Consider the following 25,694-nt stretch of genomic DNA (forward strand, 5'->3'; position numbering starts at 1 on the left):
TTAACTAGGCAGGTTAGGATAATTAGGCAAGATATTGTTAAACGATGGTTTGTTCTGTAGACTACTGAAAAATATAGCTTAAAGGGGCTAATAATTTTGACCCTAAACTGGTTTCAATAAAATTAAAAACTGCTTTTATTCTAGCCGAAATAAAACAAATAAGACTTTCTCCAGAAGAAAAAAATATTGTCAGACATAGCCTACTGTGAAAATGTCCTTGCTCTGTTAAACATCATTTGGGAAAAATTTTAAGAAATATTTTTTGTAGAAATTCAAAGGGGGGGACTAATAATTCTGACTTCATCTGTGTGTGTATATATATATATATATATATATATATATATATATATATATATATATATATATATATATATATATATATATATATATATACAGATAAAATAGGGTGCTGTAGTGTAAATTAGATTTTTTTAACATTAGTTTTTAATACAGTAAACTGTGGTGTCTTGTAGTACAGTGTTTATATAGCTGTATAACACTAAGTACAGTATTAGGTAATTTGTTGATATTTCTATAGTTGTTGTATTACCACAACAAACGCAATTACCACAACAGATTACTTATATATATATATATATATATATATATATATATATATATATATATATATATATATATATATATATATATATATATATATATATAAGTAATCTGTTGTGGTAATTGCGTTTGTTGTGGTAATACAACAACTATAGAAATATCAACAAATTACCTAATACTGTACTTAGTGTTATACAGCTATATAAACATTGTACTACAAGACACCACAGTTTACTGTATTAAAAACTAATGTAAAAAAAATCTAATTTACACTACAGTATTTATGATGTATTTACCAGTACAATACATACTATAGTATGGTTTCAAAACACTATAATATTGACTACAAAATTTTATAGTATTTTCATGTAGGAGAAATGCATGTGATGACCCCAGACCTCTGAACATATTGGACAGTTTAATGCTTCTTTCCTGTAATTTCTTCATTTATAATATTTTTATATTTAAAAAATTGTTATCCAATATTTCAAGAATCAGAACAAAAATATTGCATAACTCAGTATGACTCAGACGATGTTATGCTTTTGCACCCCAAACAGCAGATGGCGCTGTATGAAATATCATTTGTTCAGACTTGCAGGAGGGAAATTTCGAAACAGATCTTGTGGATTGTGGTTGTTGTCACTTCGGAAATCAGTGGATTGTGGATATAAGACATAAAATTAGGAAGTATAAGGGCTCTGTTTTTTTAAGGCTTTGACATGTCTGTTATTCCCTGTTTGGCTGATCGATGGAGTGAGGAGAACAACAACATAATTCTGGCTTGGAAGGTAACGTTAAGTTAAACAAAGGTGTTTTAATCGTTTACTTGAAATTGTAGCATTAGTCCTCCCACAGAAATACGCATCTACAGAATTTCCATTTCAGCAAAATGAACGGAGCCTTCAACCCAATCGGGACGTTCGTAAGCGATGCTATTCAGAAAGCCTCAAACTACTTCAGAAAACCCAAGGTAACGTTAACTTACTGTCGTACAGGATTTACAGTAGGGTGCTAGTCTGCAGTTCCTAACCATAAATTGTGTTTGCACAGGACTACCAGCAGCTACTGAACGTCTGAAGCTCGAACTGACAGTTTCATACAACACGTGTTTATTCGCACTGGACTTCTCTAACCCAAGCGAGATGGAGGAGAGTCTGACCCGCAGTTTATTCAGAGGTAAGTACAGCAGCGTCGTTTATTGCTCATTTACATGCCGTATTGTGTGTTCCTAGCTGTGCTGTTCTGTTTGTGTGTAGCTTTAGAGGCTGCTGACTGTCCGGTGTCCAGCACTGAGCCAGTGAAGCTGTGGGAGGATGCTCTGCGCACTTTTGGCTGCTCTGTGTATTTGCCATATGTCCACAAGCTCCTGCTGCTCCAGTGGATGCTGTGGCTCATGCAGGGCCAGCTAGAGAGAGTGCTTACTCTTCTGACTCAGATTGACAGCAAGGTGTGTCAATACAAATCAGTTTAAGAATCATTAGATCCTCCTTGTAGGTTTCTGAAGAAAGAAACTTGCGAAATGTACCTTATTTCTTTTCTTTAAAAATTAAACAGACACATCATATTGTAATGTAAATTGCATTAAAAGAGGAACTCTTTTAAAAAATCTAAAAGAATCTGAAAGTGTTAAAAAATAAACATGTTTCTGTCTTTTATGTGTTAGAGTAATTGACATGAGGCTCTTGAGAGAAACAGTATGCTGAGCTCTTATGCTTTCTGTTAATATCCTTATAACCAAAATTTGTTGGCCTATTTTGTAATAAATGTACATTTCAATAATATAAAAAAAAAATATATATATATATATATATATATATATATATATATAGAGAGAGAGAGAGAGAGAGATAAATGAAAAATGCATTGTCAATAGGCCTATCACAATAATCAATATATCGACTTATCGCACAGCTCATGAACATGGCCTCAATCATTTTTTGTGATGCAATAAATATTGCCCATACATAAAAACCAACGTCAGCAACATGTGCAGCCTGTCGTCTTATCCACTGTCTAATGGAGGTGTCAGTATGGTTAAAAATCTATAAAATCTAAAATTTACTATAAATTACTATTGTATATTTTCATGTGGGTGCCTAAAAGCTGAAAATAGATCTGGTAAAGCACAGGTGTCAAACTCAGTTCCTCTAGGGCTGCAGCTCTGCACACTTCAGTTCCAACTCTATATAAGCACTACCGATCGTACTAATTGAGTGTTTAGAATTGTTTGATACCTACAAATAGGTGTGTTGAAGCAGGGCTGGAACTAAGCTTTGCAGGGCTGCAGGCCCTCCAGGAATGAGTTCGACACCCCTGTGGTAGAGGACACTTTTTGTTAACCTTTTTTCTTTATTTTTTTAGGATATTTACACCATGGCACATTCTGATTCCAATGCCTATTCATTAAAGTTGCTATAATTAAAATAAATACTCTTAAGTGTACTTAACAGTACTTCCATTATGGTGCTATTATATTCATACCTGCATTATATAATGAGTGGCATAAGTAGATTTTAAAAGGACAATAATATTGTTTATCGCAATAAATTGTAGTACAATATATCATTTAACAGCAGTCTGATATCGTGACAGGCCTCATTTTTAAGCAACCTCCACTCAATTTTAGTGTTTAATGTAAATACTGTTGTTTTTCAGAATGTATATTTGAGTCTTTTGTTGCTGTCATTCTCGTGTCCTCTCAGAGGGAGTGTTCAGCACCCGTGAATCTACAGACAGAAACCCGAAACCTTCCTCTGAGACTGGAAGAAGACACCTCACTAAGGGTTGCCATGGCAGCAAAGGATCTCAAGGAACTTTTGCATATCTGCACTGTTATATGCCAAGGTTCAAAATGTCCAAACTAAGATATTAAGTATTTTTTTATTTGTTATCAATTTTAATATGACATTGATGTCAAGACTAATATGACATCAATATAAATGCACAATGCAAATCAGATTGATTACCCTGCATATGATTAAACAGTGAGAAGCAGTGTTGCTCTTTTTTTGTAGCTTCTTTGCCTTTTGAAATGTTATAAGTATTAGAGTAGCCATTAATCCAAAAATATGTTCTTTTATGCTATTTTAGGGGTGGAACAGATGAAGACAGAGAAATATTCTGAGGCCCTTGCTGTTTTTCAGGAGGCTAAAGGTCTTCCGAGTCCCAGAAGTCTCTTGGCACATATCCACACTCTTACAGGCCAGACTTTTGCTAAGCTGGTAAGAAGCTCTGTTCTGCAATCCCCAAACCGATGAACCCTGAGCAAAATGTTGGACCAGCAGTTCCTTTATCAATTCTTGTTTATGTTTGATTCAGTTTGTGTGTTACATTAGAAAAATCTTAACATATAGTATAACTAGGGGTGTAACTTTGGTTTAAGAAATTGGAGGACACACAATGGTGGAATTTTTTAAAATTTACATACATTAAAGGACTGGGGATACAAAAGCCAGGGAAAAATAGGTTGATTTAACAAATTTAATTTCAAGCTAACACAAAAATTGGAAATTAAAAAAACATGTGCGTGTCGGATCACTTGTAATATCAATGATAGAAATACAGCTAAATATTTGTATGTAGACTAATTATGTGAAAAAAGTTTTGGATCATTATTTTGATAATTGTCTTTCATGCATAAGCATATACATTTGGATAATGAAAAACTAACGTGTTTACATTTCTGGTGCTAATTGATAGACTAGCTTCAACAAGTGTTGACAGATTCTGACATATTAATATTGTCATGACCTAATATTCTGAAGCTGTTTGCTCGCATTTTCTTTTTTTATTCATGTGGACATTGAAGTTATCTGTTGGTGCTTCATATTTCATTGCTGTCGTCACTGGCTGAGAAGAGAATTTCAACCGCAATACCTGAGCATTCGAATTTTTACAGAGTTATTTTTTAATGCAGACTCTCTCTGTGCCCTGCTTGCTCACACTCCTCCATGGCAAATTGCGTGCAATATAAAAAAGTGTGGGAACACAAACAGGATTTTAAAATGTGGGGAGGACATGTCCCCCTGTCCCCAGCAAAAATGCCCCTGGATGTGTAGTCGGTCAGAATTTTAGCAGATTTTTATAGCGATAGTTCACTTAAAAATGAAAATGTATTTGCTCGCTTTCAAGTGGTTCCAAACATTTATGAGCTTTTTTTTTATGCTGAACCATTGATTGATTTTATGGTAACCCTTGACATCCATAGTCACAAAACCTCTTTGGAAGTCAATGATTACAGGTTTCTAGCTTTCTTCAAAATATCTTCTTTTGTGTTCAACAAAAGAAAGTAAATCAACTGAGTTTGTGACAAGTGAGGGGTGAGTAAATGATGACACAATGTTCCGCTTTTGGTGAACTATCCCTTTAAGTCCTGTATGTTTCTCACTGGCCATGTTTCTTATGTTCTTGCAGGATCAGCCCCATTGTGCTCTCCACTATTATAGGAAGGCATTGGAGGTAGATTTTTCTTGTCTTGGTGCACTTTATCAAAGTGCTCTGGTGTTCAGACAGCTTGGCAATCCAAAGGCTGAAATGGAGGCCTTGCATCTTCTTTACTCTGTAAGTCGTTGTGCACATAACGGCCATATAAAGTTTCAAGAGTCACAGCCACATTAAAATACATAATTGAATCCCCTGAATGATCATTATGTGAATGAAGAGAACACAAACCACTCCTGAAATTGCTTTGATGCAGTGCTAATTAAATTGTGTGCATGATATCCAGTGTTTTTGACTATGCAATAGTACATCAGCTAAAGATGTTCAATAGTTTTAACCAAAGTGCTTAGTTTATGAAGCAAATCATGTTGTAAAGTTAATGGGCTGCTATTAAATGCACAGTGTGTAAAATGTATTTTAAATAAAATACCCCCAAAACACTAAAAGAGTGTTATATATTTAGTTGACTTGTGTATGTGCATTATTTTAAATGTTTTGAAGAATATTTAAATCCAGAAAATTACCATCGATTTTTCTGTTTGGTTTTATAGAAACACCAAAAACGCTTGAATATGTTGTGTGCTTTATTAGGCCCAGGGTTCTCACAGGTCATGAAGTTTCATGGAATTTTAATTGGAATTTTAAGGATCTATTGAAATTGAAAGTCATATATTAAGATACATGCACTTTTATTACTTTCATTAGCTACTTCTATCAGTAATGACCTTGTCCTTATTTTGTTCATGCCAAGTTGTTACAATATTAAAAATATTAAATTAATAATTTGTGAGTGCCAAAGGTCCATGTCTCATGACTGTCTTCTAGTGTCAACAAAGCAGATTAAGTTTGAACAAGTAAATGTAGAAAGTAATAGGGCTCAGCTGACACTGACAGACTTAATTGAATAACACTGGTTTTATTTGAAGCAGTAAAGGATTTTTTATGTTCTCTGAATGCATTTCCTGCATGCTTTGTTTGTAGTGTTACTTTAAAATGTCTTTGTGTAATAATACTGATCTGTTGCTTTGTTCATAGGCAGTCCAGCTACAGTCTGATAAAAGTTTGTCTAGTTTTTCACTGGTCTCCCCTGCTATGCTGCTCGGTGGTGAACAGATGAGCTTCATTAGCAGAGTTCCTTCCCCCTCTCTGATTCTGCACACATTGGCTAACACATGCGTGCTCAATGGCAGGTAAGTCATCCCATTACAGGCACAAATGCTGGACTACATCAACAAATACAAATACAAACATTTTATGATGAAATACAAAGTTTATTGAATTATTTGCAGAATGCTACTCATAATAGGCATATTATTGTCAATCAGTATTTCAGATGGTGTTGAGTGCTATCTTGATCTGTTGACATCACTGCGGTCAGATGGAAAAGGTCTTGTAAGTACTGCAATTTTCAAGCATCAGTTTCAGATGTAATGCATATAGTGATGTGATACAACTAGACCTGTCACAGTAACTACTCTTGGGTGTGCGATATATATTAGACGATTTTGTTAATAAACATAATTATGTATTCATTTGGAACATTTATTTTACCGATTATGAAAAGATAGTGTTAGGAATTTTTTTTTATTTAATTCCTGTTATTATGTAAACCTGGACCACACAGTCTAATCGTAAAGGTATATTTTTGCAATGCCAGGTCAGAATTGTCTTTTTTTAATGCCAAACAGAGGTGAATTACAATTGTTTGGGTTGGTTATTTATTGTCCAAATGTGACTGTTTATACGCATCAGCTGCTGAACGGAAGTTCTTAGCATTCTCCTTGGCATGCACACAAAGCATAATGGGTAATTTTGCATTCTAAGAAAAAGGTCTTTATTTCAGTTATTATGAAAAACAATGTTTTTACCAAATCTAATATTGGATTTTATTTTAAATGCGTGTTTATGTAAAACAATTTAATTGCACAGGGAAATGATTGGGGTTCTACTGTAAAGAAGTAGTTACTCCACCCCGTTTAGAGCATCATTATGGATGTTTTACTTCATAATTAACGGGTTCAAGCGATGGATCTGTGACAGAGAAACTATGGGTTTTGGGAAACATTCTTCACTACATCGTTCTTTTCCCAAACGATGCATCATACTATGATAGTTCGGCCACGAGTTACGTCATTGTTAAGGGAAACGCATCCCAGATCAGCACCCCAGATTGTCATTATTTATCACAGACCCACACTGTCTGAATATGAAATATTAACTCCTGGTCCTCCATAGAGAAGCACTTCGTTTAGAAAAATGTAAAGGTGTGGTATTAGGAACCCTTAGACTCCAGATATTCAGTTGTGTCCCGGCTAAATATTGGTCTGTCCTAACAAACCATACATTAATGAAAAGCGTATCTATTTAACTTTTAGGTGATGTATACATCTCAATTAAAAAAGACACTTATGACTTGCTTTGTTACCTAGTCTCACATATTAACCCAATTCAATTAATACTAATCTAAAAACAAAGCGCAGGCGGGGAGCAAATGTAATGACACACACTATTAAAAATATTTAAATGTCCACAATACAGTGGTTTTATTGTGATAATACTCATTTAGTAAATATACATTTAAATTTAATCAGCTGCAGTAGCTTTATATCAAACTTTTAAAATTATTTTTTTTGGTTTTGTTTTGCCATTTTTACACTTTCACTGAAACTGTGGGGTTTGCTGCTTTAAAACCAAGTACTTTTGCACCAGTTTATCTAATCATCATCAGCAAAACACTAAACACTTCTTTTCACCTGTGTACTGTCTCTATCTGCTGTGCTTTGTGAAGCCCTGCCTCTGCTACAGAGAGCAGACAATTGGCTGAAATTTTGATGACAACCCTTCTTACAGTATATAATGAGAATGTGACATACAAAACTACAAATCAAGTCAATATAGTACTTATTGCTACTGATTCCGATTTATCTGTTTGTGTTTCAGGTACCTACAGAAAATGGCACTTGTTTTCCCAAAATCCCAGTGGTCTACATTGAAGCAGGATTTGCTTTATTAAAAGCTCAAAGGTATAGAGATGCTCTTGTGGTCTGCGAGGAGGTCATCACAAGCACCCTGGACTTCATTCCTGAGAGGCTGCTGCTTGATGCTGCTGAAAAACAACATTTAGCTGACAGTGATGCTGTACTTGAAAACATGGACTTTGTGTTATGGGCTGGTGCAGCCCGGCTCCTTCAAGCACAAGCTCACTGGAAACTGAAGGACACCAAAGAGGCTATTACACATTTTACAAGGTACAGTAGGATAATATGAGCTAGGTGTCTCACCGAGTGTTTTTCTAATGCTCTCTTGTTCTTTCCTTTCAGAGCAATCAATCAGCTGGTGAAAGTGTTTGTCAAACAGAAAGGTGAGTAATCTCTTAGTTCTAGTCTGACATTTAAGGCCTGTTCACACTTTGTATTAAAGGGGTATTCCACAGTGTATTTTTAAGGCTTGGTTATGTTTATAAGATGCAGAGCAATGTGTGCTCATGCTTCACTTGTAGAAAATCATGTTATTTTTCCATATATCTTACTTTGATTACATACAGCTACTCGGATAACATGAAAACGACATATTTGCTAGTTCTTCTGAAAGGTCCACCCTTGAGGCTCTGATTGGTCCAATAACATAATGTGCTGTGATTTGCACATTGACTCTACTTCACTTCCCTGAAAGCATGCGCTTTTGAGCTGTGTAAACAGTCCGATCAAAGCAGCTGTTAGCAGGGTTAGCTGCCTAAATCAGACAGAAATGAAGAGCATACAGCTTGCGTCTGCTCTCTAAAACAAAATCTGACAAGTGTATTTCACATATATTCGGAATAAACATGTGTAAGTAATATGAAACATTCACATATCTTTTTGGAGTTTGTTATTTGAAATGTAGAATGCAGGGAAAGCGTCCGTATAGAGAGACACTGCAGCGCTGCTGAAGATTGTGGGTGTTTACACCAGTTTGACTGATAAATATGAATTTGTAGTTAAATTGTTAACTTTGCCAAACAGTATTTTTCCGTGTTTACATACTTGTTTAAGTACTCGCTACATCATACTGTTAACGCTAGAAACTCTAGAAACGCTAGAAACTCTGCGTAGATCAATTTTAACAAATAATAATACTCACAGGTCGTGGCTTACAATCCACAACCTTGTCGATTGGAGGAGTTTTAGACTAATCGATTGGAGTTTTAGACTAATCGATTGGAGTTTTAGACTTCGTTGATTGGAGGAGTTTTAGACGAACCGAGAGAGATTCTGGAAGCTGTCCTTTGTCAAATGCTAGTTATGTAGTTTTAAAAAAAAATTCTGGAACATAATAAAATTAAACTGTATGCATTTCTCATTTCTCTCTCTGTCCTTTGAAAGCCCAAATACAGAAACAGTACAATCTCTGTGGAATTACATTTAGGAGACGGCATTTAGCTTTCACTGCTATAACATTACAGTGCCTCTGGCCACGTGCCTTCACTGTGTGGGTTTTATGTGTGAGGTGAATGCGTGTAAACTGAAACCCTTGAGATCTCACTAGCCCGGATGTATTTTTTGTAGTCCCCAAATTTGTTTGCCGGAGGCTTTGCTAAGCTAATCTGTAAAAGCTAGTGTCTTTGCATTAAACCTACATTCAAGTGCCTTACATTCAGAGATATTATCTTCACAATGCACATTATATATGAACTAAATTCTAAAATATGATATCATAGTGGACCACCCCTTTAAAATGCATTTTCGTTTATCCAATCACAAGTGAACAACAGGGTGAAAATGTTTTGAGATTGTCCACTTTCAACACCATCCAGAAGTGGATGTGCCACTGAATGTTCCTGGCAGGAGTTGAAGAAGTAAATGAACTGTACTCTCTTCATCTTCAGCGAAAATAAACAATGACGTAGTGGCCTACTAAATAACGTATGTATTTTCAAAAATGCCAGAGGCAGTCAAGCATACATATGCATATTTTTTTTAAACAAGAGTAAATCGGATAATGAGCCTGATCGAGAGAAGATGAAACTGCGCCCTCCGTGTAGGATTTCAGTCAAACATATTTATCAGGAATCTGGTTATTGCAAAGCTAATGATATAGAAAGAATGTGATTAATAGTGATTAATAAATGAAAGTGTGTTATATAAAATAATATACAATATTAGTCTATATAAATAGGCTATATAAAATATATAAGAACTATTTTATGTGAAACCTTTTAATTTAATTGGGTAATTATACACAAATATAAATAGACAGATATAACCCTTAAAGGACATTCAAGATGAAAAGCGACCAGAACTACTGTATGAATAGATTCATCTGTTTGCAAAGGCTAAATACAAATAAAAAGTGAACATTATTTTTTTTTTGTACTTTTTTATTTAAAAAAAAAAAAGTTGCAAGAGCCTAGAGCACAGGTGTCAAACTCAGTTCCAAAAGGGCCGGAGCTCTGCACAGTTTAGTTCCAACCCTAATTAAACACACCTGATCAAACTAACTTAGTCCTTCAGTCTTGTTTGAAACCTACAGGTAAGTGTGTTGGAGCAGGTTTGGAACTAAACTGTGCAGGGCTTCGGCCCTCAAGGAATTGAGTTTGACACCCCTGGCCTAGAAGTATTATAGACTTTGCAAATTCAGTTTGCAGACATTTGTAGGTACAGACATCTATTGTGTGCATTCTTGGCAGATTATTCCTGGCTTTTTAAATTTTGTCCATATCGATATGGGAATTATATTGTATCGACCGAAATTAAGAAATATATTGTGATATAAATTTATGCCATATCGTCCAGCCCTAAGGCTATGGCTGCTAATTTCTTTGACTTGACCAATTCCTAGGGGTGGCACAGTGGCTCAGTGGTTAGCATTATCACCTCACAGTTAAAAGGTTGTTGGTTCAAGTCTCAACTGGGCCAGTTAGTGTTTCTGTACAGAGTTTGCATGTTCTCCCCATGTTCGTGTCGATTTTTTTATGGGTGCTCCAGTTTCCCCCACAGTCCAAAGAAGTATTAAAATGAAAATGAGCTATAGGTGAATTGGATGAACTAAACTGGCCACAGTGTATGAGTGTGTGTGTGTGTATATGTGAGAATGTATGGGTGTTTTCAGTACTAGGTTGCTGCGCGAAGGGCATCTACTACTTAAAACATATGCCAGTGTTGTTGCTGGTTCATTCTGGTGTGGTGACCCCTGATAGATCAGGCACTAAGCCAAAAGAAAATTAATGATCAATTCCTGATCCTTGCATAATAATTTTATTCAAAGACAATTAAATTGTTGGCGATGCAGTGGCGCAGTAGGGAGTGTTGTCACCTCACAGCAAGAAGGACGCTGGTTCGAGCCTTGGCTGGGTCAGTTGGCATTTCTGTGTGGAGTTTGCATGTTCTCTGGTTTCCACCAAAGTCCAAAGACATGCTGTACAGGTGAATGGGGTAGACTAAATTGTCTGTAATGTATAAATGTGAATGAGTGTGTGGTTGTTTCCCAGGGATGGGTTGCAGCTGGAAGGGCAACCGCCGCATTAAAATGTGCTGTATAAGTTGGCGGTTCATTGCGCTGTGGCGACCCCGGATTAATAAAGGGACTAAGCTGAAAAGAAAATGAATGAATGAATTGTTTAAATTGTTTTCAATGTTCTATAATATTTGTTAAACAAATACAATGAAAATAAACAAGTATACATGCTAAATCAGAAAAAAAGTGTGTATTAGGAGAAGATCAGAAATAAAATAATTATATTTTCTTTCTATATACGTGTATAGTTTTTTCCACTTTTATTTGATAGGACAGCAGAAAGGGAGACAGGAATGAATAAAGAGCAGAAAGATAGGGGAGGGATCAGCAAAGGACCTTGAACCGGGACTCAAACTCTGGTCACAATGTGCACCTCTGTGTTATATGTCTGCACACTTAACCCCTAGGCCATTGGAACTGACAATGAATTACAGTATAGTTTATAACTGATAAAGTGTATTTGATTGATCTGCTACATTTAATACCTTTTTGTGCTTTATGGAAATTGTTCTAGCTTTCACAATATTAGATTGATAGATCCGAGAAATGGCAGGTTTGAACAGTAATGTGGCTCTTTGTCTTCTTGTGATCAGATCTACGAAAACACATCTTTATACCAGGTGTGACCATGGCTAAACTCGAACATCTAGTACTAAGACGATTAAGAAAAAGCACACTTGCTGTTAATTTTTATCCTAAAGCAGGGGTGGGAAACATCCGGCCTACGGGCTGTATTCCCCCCCCAATTTCTGTTTAATGGAAATATTTATTTTCAACCCATTTTTAAACATTACAGATTTAATAACTCATTTCTAATAACTGATTCCTTTCATATTTGCTATGATGACAGTACATTATATTTTACTAAATATTTTTCAAGATACTAATACTCAGCTTAAAGTGACATTCGAAGGCTTAATTAGGGTATTTAAGCAAGTCTTTGTTTAACAGTAGTTTCTTCTGCAGACAATCAAAAACATTTATTGCTTAACGGGGCTAATAATATTGATTAATAATAATGACAAAATATTAAAAACTGCTTTTATTCTTGCTGAAATAAAAACAAATTAGACTTTTTCCAGAAGATAAAATATTATAGGAAATACTGTGTAAACTTCCTCTGTTAAACATCATTTGGGAAATGTATATTTATATAGGCCTATAAAAAAACTAAATTCACAGGAGGGCGAATAATTTTGACTTCAACTGATAATCGTTTTAAATAATCGTGATTACAAGTATGACCAAAATAATCGCAATTATGATTTTTACCATAATCCAGCCAACCTATAATTTAGTATGGCCCCTAAACGATGTTACAAAAATGTAAATGGCCCTTGATAGAAAAAAGGTTCCCCACCCCTGTCCTAAAGTTATCATTGGGTTTCTATTAATAACAGATCTCCATTCAAGAGATGGTGTTTATTTTCATTCTGTTTAATCTTTTCAATCTTTCAGACTGGAAAGAAAAACATCCTGGAAACTCTGAAGTAATGGTTGACAAAGTGTCGACTCTGGAAACAGCAAAAGGACACTCACTAGCTGGTAGAGGACTCTGCTTTTTAGAAAGTGGTCAGCTGAAGGAGGCTCTGAGAGATCTTCATCTCGGTCTGCAGATGTCTCCAGGTATTCAGATGATGTGCTGTCATTAGTCAGTGGGACTTGTTTGTTGTGCCTAGTCGGCTATGTTGCACAGTCCTTCTCAAGTTTACATGTGGAATTGAATTTCACCAGGCTGCAAGAATACAGAGATGTGGCTCGCTGAGGTCTTGTGGAGGCTTGATCGCAGAGAGGAAGCGTTGGCACACTGGAGAGAAGCACACAGTATTTCAGACAGACCCAAGTCAATGTAAGATATCAGTATCATTGTTGTGCGATGTTATATGTCACAGATATCTTTTGTAATATTACATGTCATATTACATGAAATTCACACATCATTTGAATCTGATTGTAAGGGTATAATCAGTTAATAGTAATCTCTTGATTTACGTTTCAGAAAGCTTCCGCTTTTTTTGCAAGCCTGGGCAGAAGAAACCGCTTTTGACTTCAGTGACTTGAATAAGAAAATGGAGGAATATATTCAAGCCAAGAATGCAAAGACATAGGCAGATGTCAGAGAGGATGCTCTTCACTATTCCTGCTAAAATGCACCTTGACACTTTTTTTGCTGCATCCAAATGAACCTTTTTTTAATTGTGTACTATTTGTTTTCAGATGTAGCCTTGCAATATACTAGTAGCCCTGCTACTGTAGCTGAAGTGTCATCCCTGGTAACGTTACAGAAATGCCACAAAGATGCTGTTGCCATTTTATTTAGTCGTGGCAATGAGGTTACATTCCTCTTGTTAGGACGAATGGTGTACAAGAGCAAGAGGATGCATCTATACTCAGTATGTTTTGATGCTATAATTCTTAGTATAATTTATACCTGCAGAATAATAAATTAAAGAACTTTGAAAATCTCTGATTAGCGTTATGCTTTTGGAATGGACATGAAGCTTTGATATTTTACAGCATGATCTTGAAGAATTAAAAAGGTTTGAAATCTAGGTCAAAGATGAAATGTTACATTTTAATGTCTGTTTTAAATAAGATTCACAGAAGTGATTTTATAGACATACAAACAGTTAAAATAGTGTCGCCTTGAAAGTTTGAAATAAAGTTTTGGAAAATAAAATCTCAAAATATAGATGAAATAATGTGCCATCTTCATTCAGTTTAACACATTTTTTCGATAAATAAAAAAAAAATAAACCCTGTCTAACCTGCACTTAATAAAACATCTAAAGGAATAAATGATCATGGTAAATTAATTGATTAAAAACGTACTGCTAAAAATTACTACAAAAATATTGGAAACTATATGAAGACAGGAATACAATGCATATGTGTTTCCTGAATGTTCTGTGATCTTTCTACAGACTAATATAGATGTTATTTTCGCCATGTTGCCTATTATAAGTATTTTATCTGACAGTTTTGTTGAACACACACACACACATAAATATATCATTGTAAAAATTTGTTATTGTTAGAAATAAATCCAAATAAACAAGCCACTAAAAACTGCTTTACAAAGACATGACAGTTAGCCAATGTAGCCTACATTTTATTGTGACAGTAATATAAGATAGGTCTTCTCCAGATTTTCTCTGCGTTACAGTTAATTTAGAAATATTACGCAACATATTTGGCGCTTCGTGTATGTTGAGATTACCTAACTTTGGAAACAGAAACACGGCCTATTTGGCAATAGACTAGATGGCATTTTGACACTTCTGCTCAACCGAGCAACAATTTAATCAGATCCTCCGGAGCCAATAAAAAATAGACAATTCACAACGCAGCAGAAAATAAACCAATCGCAATAAACCGTCAAAGCCACCCAGACCAATAATATTTTAGCTCTTCCGCGATTGGCCAATCGGTCAACGCAGGATATCGCGACGTATGCTCTGATTGGCTCATCATTCAATGGGCGAGGAAACTTTTTTCCCCGCAGAGTTGATGTTAGCAAGCTAATCCAGTGCAGAGGTAAAGAAAAAAAAGCTAGTGTGAAGGTTGGAATCGGTCACTCAAGAGAGCTACTCATTTCCATCAACTATTTATATCTTTTTGCGGGAGAAGCAATATGGCTTCGGGTGGAGAGTAAGTACAAATTTAACGATGTGATATTTAGTGTGACGATAGTTGTTTTGTTTTCTGTTGAGTGGCAGTTAGCCCTGATGCTAAAAGACGAACGCATCATGAACGGTGGTCAGTAAAAAAGAGCGAGTTTACCTGCCACAGGTTTATCATCCGATTACACATGACAACTGATGGACCTAGTCGTTTTGAGATATTGACGTTCTCATCGCTCGTTAAAACTTTTGCCGGAGTTTTTAAAAGACTACCGTTAGTATGATCAGGTGTGTTTAGCATCTCGGCTAACTGGACTGAGTCATCTCCGCATATGATCGAGGCTTTCGGCCCACCGGCATCACCGGCGAATGTTCGGGAAAACACGCTTAACACAATTAAAAGACCGTTAATACGCGTCATGATATGTAAATACCTTTAAAACTCGATGGCAGCGATACCGTGATTATTAATGAAGTTGAAGCTTCAAACCGGCTTTGTGTAAACGCATAACGTACAGCAGCTGGTCGTGATAAATCCCGTGATTTAGGTATTTCGACCCTCATACCAAAAACTTCTTCTAAGACGTGACATTTAAAACGTTAGTTGGTGAATGCACCAGACTATGGCGCTTCTAGAGCCACTAAAATGCTTGTATTACAGCGGTTTGAGTTTCACATGTCACATAAGCAGCATTTGCTGTGTCATTGGCCACTGGAGATGGCTAACTGCTGCTAGCGCTCACAGCACACTCTCTGACGAGATTAGAAACTATACATCCATCTGCCCAAATAAAATCACATTAAACCCGTTTACATGACAAAACCTAACATCTCTGTGAGGGTTTTAGGTTTATTTCGTTAGTTCAGTAGCCTGTAAAGATGTGTACGGTGAACTGTCTGTTAGCTAAGAAGGATGTTGTGTTAGCCTATTTACACGCGCTGTTGGCCACAACCTATTGACGTCTGACAACCGTTTTAGTATTCTTTGTCCACTGTCTCTCTGAGAAAAACACTTTTTAACAACGTGGACTGCTTAAAATGTATTCTGAGGGATCCTTTACGCTAAGGCCTTGCTTACGACCACATCTCGGCCTAAATTTAGCTGATCATTTCAACTTTCAGTCCGGTGTTTTGTGGAAGGCTCTAGACTGTAGAGTAACTTGAGCTTGACAAACGTACACATGGGCAGAAGAGCACTTAAATCCATCGACTCTAATCCTTTCAGAACAGAGACGATCATTTGTAATGTTTTTTTCCTACGTGATGCAAATGTCTTTCAGTTTCGACGTAATTGATACTGAAAGAAAATACTATCTGTATCTCTGAAACCCCCCTGAAGTGTCAAACATGGTTAAAAGCACAGTTTATCCGAAAAAAGTATTGTCCCATATTATCTTCATTGTATGGTAAAAGTGTAAAGTAATCCTGTTGTGATCCCTTGGGGGCTCATAACAAACTTCCAAGGATGACATTAAATTTAAGACAAACAAAAAATGTCATCTTTATCTAACTTCCCCTCCCCCTGTTGCTATTAATTTTATTGGAGTACATACAGAATATTCTAGAATCACAAATTGAAACCTGGCTAGTTAAAAAAATCCCCTTTCTCAGTTTTGGTTTAACATAAAACAATATTATAGTAATATTTAAAGCAGAACTTCTACTGGGGACGTTTGATTAAAAAAAAAAAAAAAAAAACTCTGCTTTAAAGGATTTTGTTTCTCTACACAGATCCAAAAACGATGATCTTTCCACTGCCATTCTGAAGCAGAAGAACAGGCCAAATAGGTTGATTGTTGATGAATCTATCAATGAAGACAACAGTGTTGTGTCTCTCTCTCAGGTACAGTTTTGGATGTCAAATGTATGCAAAATAGCATCAGTCATTGTCTGATTAAAAGTATTTTTAATATCTGAATAACTTTATTGCCCAGTACTGTAAAAATAAATGCATTACTAACTATTTGTCTTTGATTCATTGATGCTTAACCATGACAATAAAAAAACACTATTAATAATAATATTGTGGTAAACGTTGTCTCCTACATCTATACATCAGTGCACTGTTGGCTTTTGTGAAGTTTGTGGTTTAGGGTAATTATACATATTAATTGTCATTTTTTTCTCCTCTTTCAGGCAAAGATGGATGAGCTGCAGCTCTTTAGGGGTGACACAGTGCTGCTGAAGGGTAAGAAGAGAAGGGAGACTGTTTGCATCGTCCTGTCTGATGACACCTGCTCTGATGAGAAGGTTCGCATGAACAGGGTGGTCCGAAACAACCTCAGGGTGCGCCTTGGCGACGTAATCAGGTAATTTAGCTTAATATGGTTTATTTATTTATTTAAGAGTATCTAGTTTATTATTCTGAGTAAATTTTCTGGGTATTGGTTCAAGGTTTTATTGTGATTTTCAGACAGACATGGCTAATAATATTAGGTTTTTGAATAGCTGTACCGATAATATCTTTTTTATTTTTTAGTATTCAGCCTTGTCCAGATGTGAAGTATGGAAAACGCATACATGTTCTGCCAATTGATGATACCGTGGAGGGCATCACTGGCAACCTGTTTGAGGTCTATCTCAAGCCTTACTTCCTGGAGGCTTACAGGCCAATCCGTAAAGGTAAAAAATGATCTGATGGTTTTTTTTTTTCTTTGTTTTTTTCTGGTCACTTAAGGCTCAACTTTTTATTTTTATTTATTTTTTTTTTTTTTATAGATGTTTATGTATGCTGCCTTCACAAATTAAGGTTATGTAACTAAAAGAAAAAGTGTTTAATGTTTTTAGCACACAAATTATGCAAAAAGTTCTTTGTAGGTTCCTATTCAGCAAAATATCCTGAAAAATAGTTATTTCTAGTGATGCATTAATGCACAGCAGCACAATACAGATAGCATTGTTAAATGTTTCAGCATTGAATCATCGTATTAACACTATTTCTGTAATGCTGAAGAGTGGTGGAGTGGCTGATGTAAGTTCAGCTTTATCATCATAGTTATAAATTAGTCTATAATGTAAAGGTTATTTTAGGCTGTAACATTACACAATGCTGCTTTATCCACTGTGTTTTTGACCTTCTGAATTCAACCTTCTTGAGCATTATATTCTTATTGCCGCACATTTTGGCTGGTGGTTTTAAACATTATGTATGCTCTATTTCTCCTTTTGTATGTTTTGTTATATCTGCAGATTAAAGGACAACTACTAAATTGTAATGCTTAGCATGAAGCGTGATTTGTCACTTGGTAGATTTGTATTTAAATATTTTAGGCATGTGAACTTGTTTGGTCAGCTGCATGTTTAGAGCCTTGTTAGGTTTTATGGTTTGTCAAAAAGAAAGCTGGCATGAACTTTGCTGTATTAACAGTATTTATTCTGCTTTATTTCCACAGGTGATATTTTCCTTGTCAGAGGAGGCATGCGTGCTGTGGAGTTCAAAGTGGTGGAGACTGACCCCAGCCCCTACTGTATTGTGGCCCCAGACACAGTGATTCACTGTGAAGGAGAACCCATCAAGCGAGAGGCGAGTAAATTGACAAATGATTCCTGCTCTGTCATGGCTTAAAATGGACTGCATTAATGAAGGATGAATGCAGTGTGCATGAATGTATTTGTCTTGTTTGCAGGATGAGGAAGAGTCTCTGAATGAGGTGGGTTATGATGACATTGGAGGGGTGAGAAAACAGCTTGCCCAAATCAAAGAAATGGTGGAGCTTCCTCTGAGACACCCAGCTCTCTTCAAGGCTATTGGTGTGAAGGTAATTATCTGAAATCTGAAACTCTCACACATGAAATTGTTGTTAGTTTGTATTCTGAGGACAAAATCATCTCTTGTTCGCTCAGCCTCCCCGTGGCATCCTGCTGTACGGACCTCCTGGAACTGGAAAGACCCTCATTGCTCGTGCTGTGGCAAATGAAACTGGAGCGTTCTTCTTCCTCATCAATGGTGCGGATGACCAAACAAGATCAAATAAATTGTTATGGCTCTTGAAGCTTGTGTGTTGATGCAATACTTTTAATGTTCCCAGGCCCTGAGATCATGAGTAAACTGGCAGGTGAATCTGAGAGCAATTTGCGCAAAGCTTTTGAGGAAGCAGAGAAGAACGCACCAGCCATCATCTTTATTGATGAACTCGATGCTATTGCACCCAAACGAGAGAAGGTAAAGCTTTCCAGTACTCATTACTGTTTTCTATAACAATTAACAGTATGGTAGTATTTAAAGATTTTCTTTATTTTTAATGTTTCAAATTTCAGATCTTGTCTTTAACTAAATTAAATATGTTTCAAACTTAAAAGCTGAAAATTAAAGCTAAGTGCTACGGATGCTCTGATCAAGATTTTTGCAGCTGATACTCTATACAGAGTACAGATTCCTTGTCATGGTGATTGGCCTATACAGAGTACCGATTCTGATGCTTCAAGCTTTATAATGCATTAAGCACATTTTCCCCTCTGAGTGTAATACTTAAGTGGAGATCTCTCCTTACATAAGAGAATAAATGAAGGCTGTTGCATATAATTCCTTTAATGTGTCTCCTATAACCATTTAGTGTGGATATGTCATGGTCAGAAGCAGCTTAAATAACAGAAAATAATAAATAAAACAGATAAAAAAAAAAACAGGTAAGAAATGACTAACAAAACAATTTAGAATATTTGTAGCTATGTTTTAGTAAATCATATTGTCGAAACACAGAACTTTCAGTAGGGGAGATCACTCATGTCACGGCAGCTCAAAACACTGGATGTGCATGGGCTGCAATAAAGAAACCATCATTTGCACAATTCGCACCAATAAACTATATAAACAGCCCCCATGCAAGAAGTTCTGTGTAAGTTTCTATTTAGCAAAATATCCTGAAAAATAGTCATTTCCAGTAATGCATTAATACACAGCAGCGCTATACAGATAGTATTGTTAAATGTTTCAGCATTAAATCATCGTATTAACACTATTTCTGTAATGCTGAAGAATGGTGAAATGACTGATGTAAGTTCAGCTTTATCATCATGGTTATAAATTAGTCTAAAATGAAAAGGTTATTTTGGTAGAGGAGATCACTCCTCATGTCACAGCAGCTCAAAACACTGGATGTGCATAGGCTGCAATAAAGAAACCATCATTCGTACGATTCGCGCCAATAAACTATAAACAGACCCCCCCACCCACCTTTTACCTCCTTGCGTGTGGTAGCACTGCTGATGAGCAGTCTTCGTCTGCGTGTAAACCTGTAAACCCCTCTGATCGGTTCAGGATTGGCTACAATTGGCAAGTACCGATCGAGTCATGAAATGTGATTATTTTCCAATGCCGATCTCAGGCTAATCATTCAGAGCATGCCTAGTAAATACATAAACTAGCTCAAAGTTATTAGAACTAAATTTTAAACTTTTGGAAAGTAAATTGGCCAAATTCAAAAATAACACTGGCTCATTGAGCCTACTTATCCAATTTAATGAATATTTTATGAGTTACTGTAACTAGATTTCTCTTCCCATCCTGTCTTTCATCTCATGGTGCTTTTAAGCTTTTTCCTATTTTCTTTGTCTTACATGTAAACCTTGCTGTTTATGCAGAAAATAAACCCAATTAAACAATTCTAATCATTCAAAATGTTTGTCAGCTGGCACATAAATAGATCTGCTTTATTTCCCTGCTGCAGAGCAGTCTCTGATCGGAATGTTTGACTGTAACTGTTCTTTGGTTTCTCAGACTCACGGTGAGGTGGAGAGGCGCATTGTGTCTCAGCTGCTCACTCTGATGGACGGACTCAAGCAAAGGGCTCATGTTATCGTTATGGCGGCTACTAACAGACCTAACAGCATTGACCCAGCTCTCAGGCGATTTGGTGAGACCACTTTGTTCCATAAAGAGACTTGAACATTTACATTGACATTAACAGTTGCTGTTCAATCAATTTGAGTGAATAACCGCAAAAATGTTGATTTTCTTGATTTCAGGGCGCTTTGACAGAGAGGTGGACATCGGCATTCCAGATGCAACTGGAAGACTTGAGATTCTTCAGATCCACACTAAAAACATGAAGCTTGCTGATGATGTTGATCTGGAGCAGGTGCGTTTGAGAGGATGTCAGAACGTGCAGTGCTCAGGGATGATTCACTTTCAGTTAAACTGGGTCTCTTTAATCAGCCACTGACAGAAGCGTCATGGCCATTTAAATCTGCCCCCTCAGAGGTTTGAGCCAAGTGGATTTAAAAATTTAAACATCCCCCCCCCATATTAAACCTTTTTTTGTATATCAGATTTGCAGTTCATTTGCTGCTATTTTTTTCCCCCTCATCTTTTGTATAAAGACCCATTCATTCTGTCAGACTTTATTGTTGCTTCTTTCCAGTGGTTGATGGTTTGGACACTAATAGGCGTTCCCATTACCGGTTGCCTAGTTACATTTGTAAATGTCGTTGACTCCCTTGTGTATAGAATGAATTTGTTTTCTTGCTGCTAAAAACAAACATTTGAGGGGAGTTGGTACAGAAAGGTGTTCGAAGTCAACCATGAAAAAAGAACCAATGCATACATGCGCCCAAACTCCTGTCTGTCTTGGTTCACTAAACAATTCTCGCACAAATCAACCCAGCAAGAACCAGCGAGTACTTCTGGTGTAGGAGCAGCAGCTGAATAAAGTACCATCACCCTACTACAGCAAAATAATCATGTGACTTCACTCCCATTGGTAATCACTTGTGCATGTCGCTTCACATTTGTGTACAGTAGAGCATTTCTGAACTTGTCACGCATCTCGTGATGCTTCCCATGACTACATCCTACCACCAATGGTCACTCTCACTCTTGTTACTTTACTGGAAGTTACCAGCTCTCATTTAAATAAATGGGATTGTGCCACCTAATTTTTGTGCTGTGTAAACAAAACAAAAAAAACATGATTTTGGGAAAATAGGGATGGGATGCACTTGCTTTTGCACGTTTAAGCTATAGGAATGTGCAAGCCCTTGAAAGCTGAATCGGCAGTGGCAAACTACAGCTTTGTGTTTTTCTTTACAAAGTGACATTGCTAACTGTTGGCCTGCCATGCGTAGTACATCTTAAAGTTGTTTTGTGGATGGATACATGGTATCATTTGTTAAAGGAGGAACTTTCATTTTTACTCTTGTCATGTAAATGCATGCTTGGTCAACTTTAATAACTCTTACTCAGGGTGCCATCAATGTGGCTAGTACCATCTAAAATATGAATGTATAGCTAACATGTTGTTGTTAACATTATTTTAATTAACTTGTGTATAAACATTCATTATTTGTGTACAGGTGGCTAATGAGACCCATGGTCATGTTGGTGCTGATCTGGCTGCCCTTTGCTCAGAGGCTGCCTTGCAAGCCATTCGTAAGAAAATGGACCTCATTGATTTGGAGGACGAGACCATTGACGCAGAGGTTATGAACTCCTTGGCTGTAACAATGGATGACTTTAGGGTAAGGGTCTCTATATATAAGAGGGTCTCTCAATAATTCTGACCAGTAAAATTATAAGAAAGTTGCACTGAGACACTTTATCGGTCACTTCTTTCTAACAGTGGGCTCTTAGCCAGAGCAACCCATCTGCCCTCAGAGAGACTGTTGTGGAGGTGCCTAACATCACCTGGGAGGATATCGGTGGCCTTGATGACGTCAAGAGAGAGCTGCAGGAGCTGGTGCAGGTACTGAGCAGTTGTATTCTGTTTTTTGTTGTTTTGTACAATGTGCACACAGCTGCATTTACACCTATGTATTTATTCTTCCCCTCCCGTTTATCTTTAGTACCCAGTGGAGCATCCAGACAAATTCCTCAAGTTTGGCATGACTCCATCCAAGGGTGTGCTGTTCTATGGACCACCAGGTTGTGGTAAAACCCTTCTGGCCAAGGCCATCGCCAATGAGTGCCAGGCCAACTTCATCTCAATCAAGGGCCCAGAACTGCTCACTATGTGGTTTGGAGAATCAGAGGCGAATGTCCGTGAAATCTTTGACAAGGTATGTCATTGTATGTGTTATACCAGGCGACCTTTTACTCCTTTAAGATCCTTTAAGTCTTTTGAAGGTTAAATGTCTAAACATTTTGTTTGTTAGCTCCTGTAGAGATGTGTAAATTAAAGAATTTCTGCAATTTCTCTGTTTCTCCAGGCTCGTCAGGCTGCTCCTTGTGTGCTCTTCTTTGATGAATTGGACTCCATTGCTAAGGCTCGTGGTGGAAATGTTGGTGATGGTGGCGGCGCAGCTGACAGAGTCATTAACCAGATCCTCACAGAAATGGATGGAATGTCCAGCAAGAAGAACGTCTTCATCATTGGGGCCACCAACAGACCAGACATCATTGACCCTGCCATCCTCAGGCCCGGACGTTTGGACCAACTCATCTACATCCCACTGCCCGACGAGAAGTCTCGCATTGCCATTCTCAAAGCTAACCTCAGGAAGTCTCCAATCTCAAAGGTGAGGGTGAATTATTTGTTTTTGGGGGGGCCTTGATGGATTTGTCTCTTAATTACACCATATTAAAATGTTTTTTCTTTTTCTCCCCCATGTAGGATGTGGACCTGGACTTCTTGGCCAAGATGACCAATGGCTTTTCAGGTGCTGACTTGACTGAGATCTGCCAGAGAGCCTGTAAACTGGCCATCCGCGAGTCCATTGAGAATGAGATCAGACGGGAACGTGAGAGGCAGACCAATCCTTCTGCAATGGTAAGCTTTTATCTGGTCTAATGCTTTATTTTTTTTGATTGATCAAATTTCATAATGCACTATGCTGTTACTGTAACACTACAATGTCTTGATTATCAAGGTTGAAGCATTTTTACTGTCATGGATGTTAAGATTTTCTAACATGACTTGTGTATATTCAGGAGGTGGAAGAGGATGACCCAGTGCCTGAGATCAGGAAGGACCATTTCGAGGAGGCCATGCGCTTTGCCCGCCGCTCCGTCAGCGATAATGACATCCGCAAATATGAGATGTTCGCACAGACCCTGCAACAGAGCAGAGGCTTTGGCAGTTTCAGGTGAGATCATTAATGGGGTTAAATGACCGCTTTTGTGTTGTGAAGAAAAATGTTCTGTTCTAGATCAGGGGTGTCCAAACTCTGTCCTGGAGCGCCAGTGTCTTGCTGAGTTTTGCTCCAACTTGCTTCAACACGCTTGCCAGGAAGTTTCTAGTATATTTAGTAAGAGCTTGATTAGCTGGTTCAAGTTTGTTTGATTAGGGTTGGAGCTAAACTCTCCAGGAACACGGCCCTCCAGGACAGAGTTTGGACTTGGATGTCTAAATTTGGTCCTCGAGGGCTGGTGTCCTGCATAGTTTAGGTCCAACTTCCTTCAACACACCTCCTTTGAAGCTTCTAGTATACATAGAAAGAGCTTGATTAGCTGGTTCCGGTGTGTTTAATTGGGGTTAACTAAAATATGCAAGACACCGGTTCTCCAGGACTGAATTTGGACACTTGTTCTAGAATTTAGATTATAGGTTTCAATCCTGGAGGGCCGCAGCTCTGCACAGTTTTGCTCCAAGCCTATTTAAACGCAGCTGATCCAACTAATCAAGATGTTCAAGACTACTAAAACTTCTAGATCACATGTTTGATTAGGGTTTAAGTCCCATGTTCTAGATCAGGGATCACCAAACTTGTTCCTGGAGGGCTGGTGTCCTGCAAATTTTAGCTACAACCCTTATCAAACACACCTAAACAAGCTAATCAAGGTCTTGCTAGGTTAGTAAGACCTTAAACACACAGGCAGGTGTGTTGAGGCAAGTTGGAGCTAAGCCCTGCAGGGCACCGGACCTCCAGGAACAAATTTGGTGACCCCTGTTCTAGATGAACAAGGCTTTATAGGTGTTCAGGTTGTTTCCAAGATTCCCATTGGCCTATATGATTTATTTCACAGATTCCCATCCAGTAACCAAGGAGGAAGTGGACCAAGTCAGGGCTCTTCTGGTGGTGGAGGCGGCAACGTCTTCAATGAGGACAACGATGATGATCTTTACGGATAAATGTGACCACGTTGCTGACCCTCACAGGCCACTCTTCATAAAGGCCGCCATGTACAAAAGACAAAAAATAAAAAATTCCACATTTTTAGGACTGTGCTTTTTTGTTTCTTATTATTTTCCGCTTCTCATGTCCATTCCCCCTGTTTTTTATTCGCCTCGTTCCCTTCCTGTCCACCCCCTTCTGTTGATAGAGAAAAGCATGTAGCTGCTTGTGTTTTGCTCTGGTTTGTGAAAGGATGATTTCTGAGAACTTTGATCTTAACATTCTGTGGGTGGGGGTGAATTTCAGTGAAAACCATACACAATAGTGATTTCAGTAACTTTTCACAAGCTATTCGAGCAGCTTTAGTGGTGGGGTTTATTGCTAGGCCGTTGGAAGGATTAAAAAAATACAAAAAAGAAAAAAATAATTGCTAATGACTTCATTTTTTTATGAATGTAGCATATAATGTATTACAAGTTTGAAAAATGTTAAATAAAATTCACGAAATGGACCTGATGTTGTGCTGTTGTGAATTTGTCATTTTTGTTATTTTTTTTAAGTAATTTCACATACATTGCCTCTTTTTTC

At 37.2% G+C, this 25,694-nt stretch overlaps 2 protein-coding genes across 3 annotated transcripts; both read left to right on the plus strand.

Moving 5' to 3' along the window:
* The first annotated feature begins 1,217 nt into the window (after positions 1-1,217).
* fancg (FA complementation group G) lies at positions 1,218-13,937 on the plus strand. The gene is given in 14 exon segments (NM_205639.1): positions 1,218-1,352; positions 1,450-1,534; positions 1,615-1,740; positions 1,821-2,011; positions 3,267-3,408; positions 3,655-3,785; positions 4,978-5,124; positions 6,040-6,194; positions 6,330-6,396; positions 7,945-8,252; positions 8,325-8,365; positions 12,955-13,122; positions 13,231-13,345; positions 13,496-13,937. Coding segments are annotated over 14 exon segments (1,854 nt in total). The 5' UTR covers positions 1,218-1,283; the 3' UTR covers positions 13,605-13,937.
* A 1,065-nt stretch (positions 13,938-15,002) lies between these two features.
* vcp (valosin containing protein) lies at positions 15,003-25,617 on the plus strand. Of its 2 annotated transcripts, none has more exons than XR_012405769.1 (17): positions 15,003-15,147; positions 16,851-16,962; positions 17,256-17,428; positions 17,599-17,741; positions 18,512-18,642; positions 18,746-18,877; positions 18,963-19,065; positions 19,148-19,281; positions 20,836-20,971; positions 21,084-21,196; positions 22,410-22,574; positions 22,676-22,798; positions 22,899-23,111; positions 23,262-23,570; positions 23,666-23,821; positions 23,983-24,207; positions 24,381-25,617. XR_012405769.1 is itself a non-coding variant. In NM_201481.1 (17 exon segments), coding segments are annotated over 17 exon segments (2,421 nt in total). In that variant the 5' UTR covers positions 15,036-15,130; the 3' UTR covers positions 25,124-25,219.
* Positions 25,618-25,694: the final 77 nt, after the last annotated feature.

The sequence above is a fragment of the Danio rerio genome, chromosome 5 (genome assembly GCF_049306965.1).
Source record: "Danio rerio strain Tuebingen ecotype United States chromosome 5, GRCz12tu, whole genome shotgun sequence".
NCBI classification, from domain to species: Eukaryota; Metazoa; Chordata; class Actinopteri; order Cypriniformes; family Danionidae; genus Danio; species Danio rerio.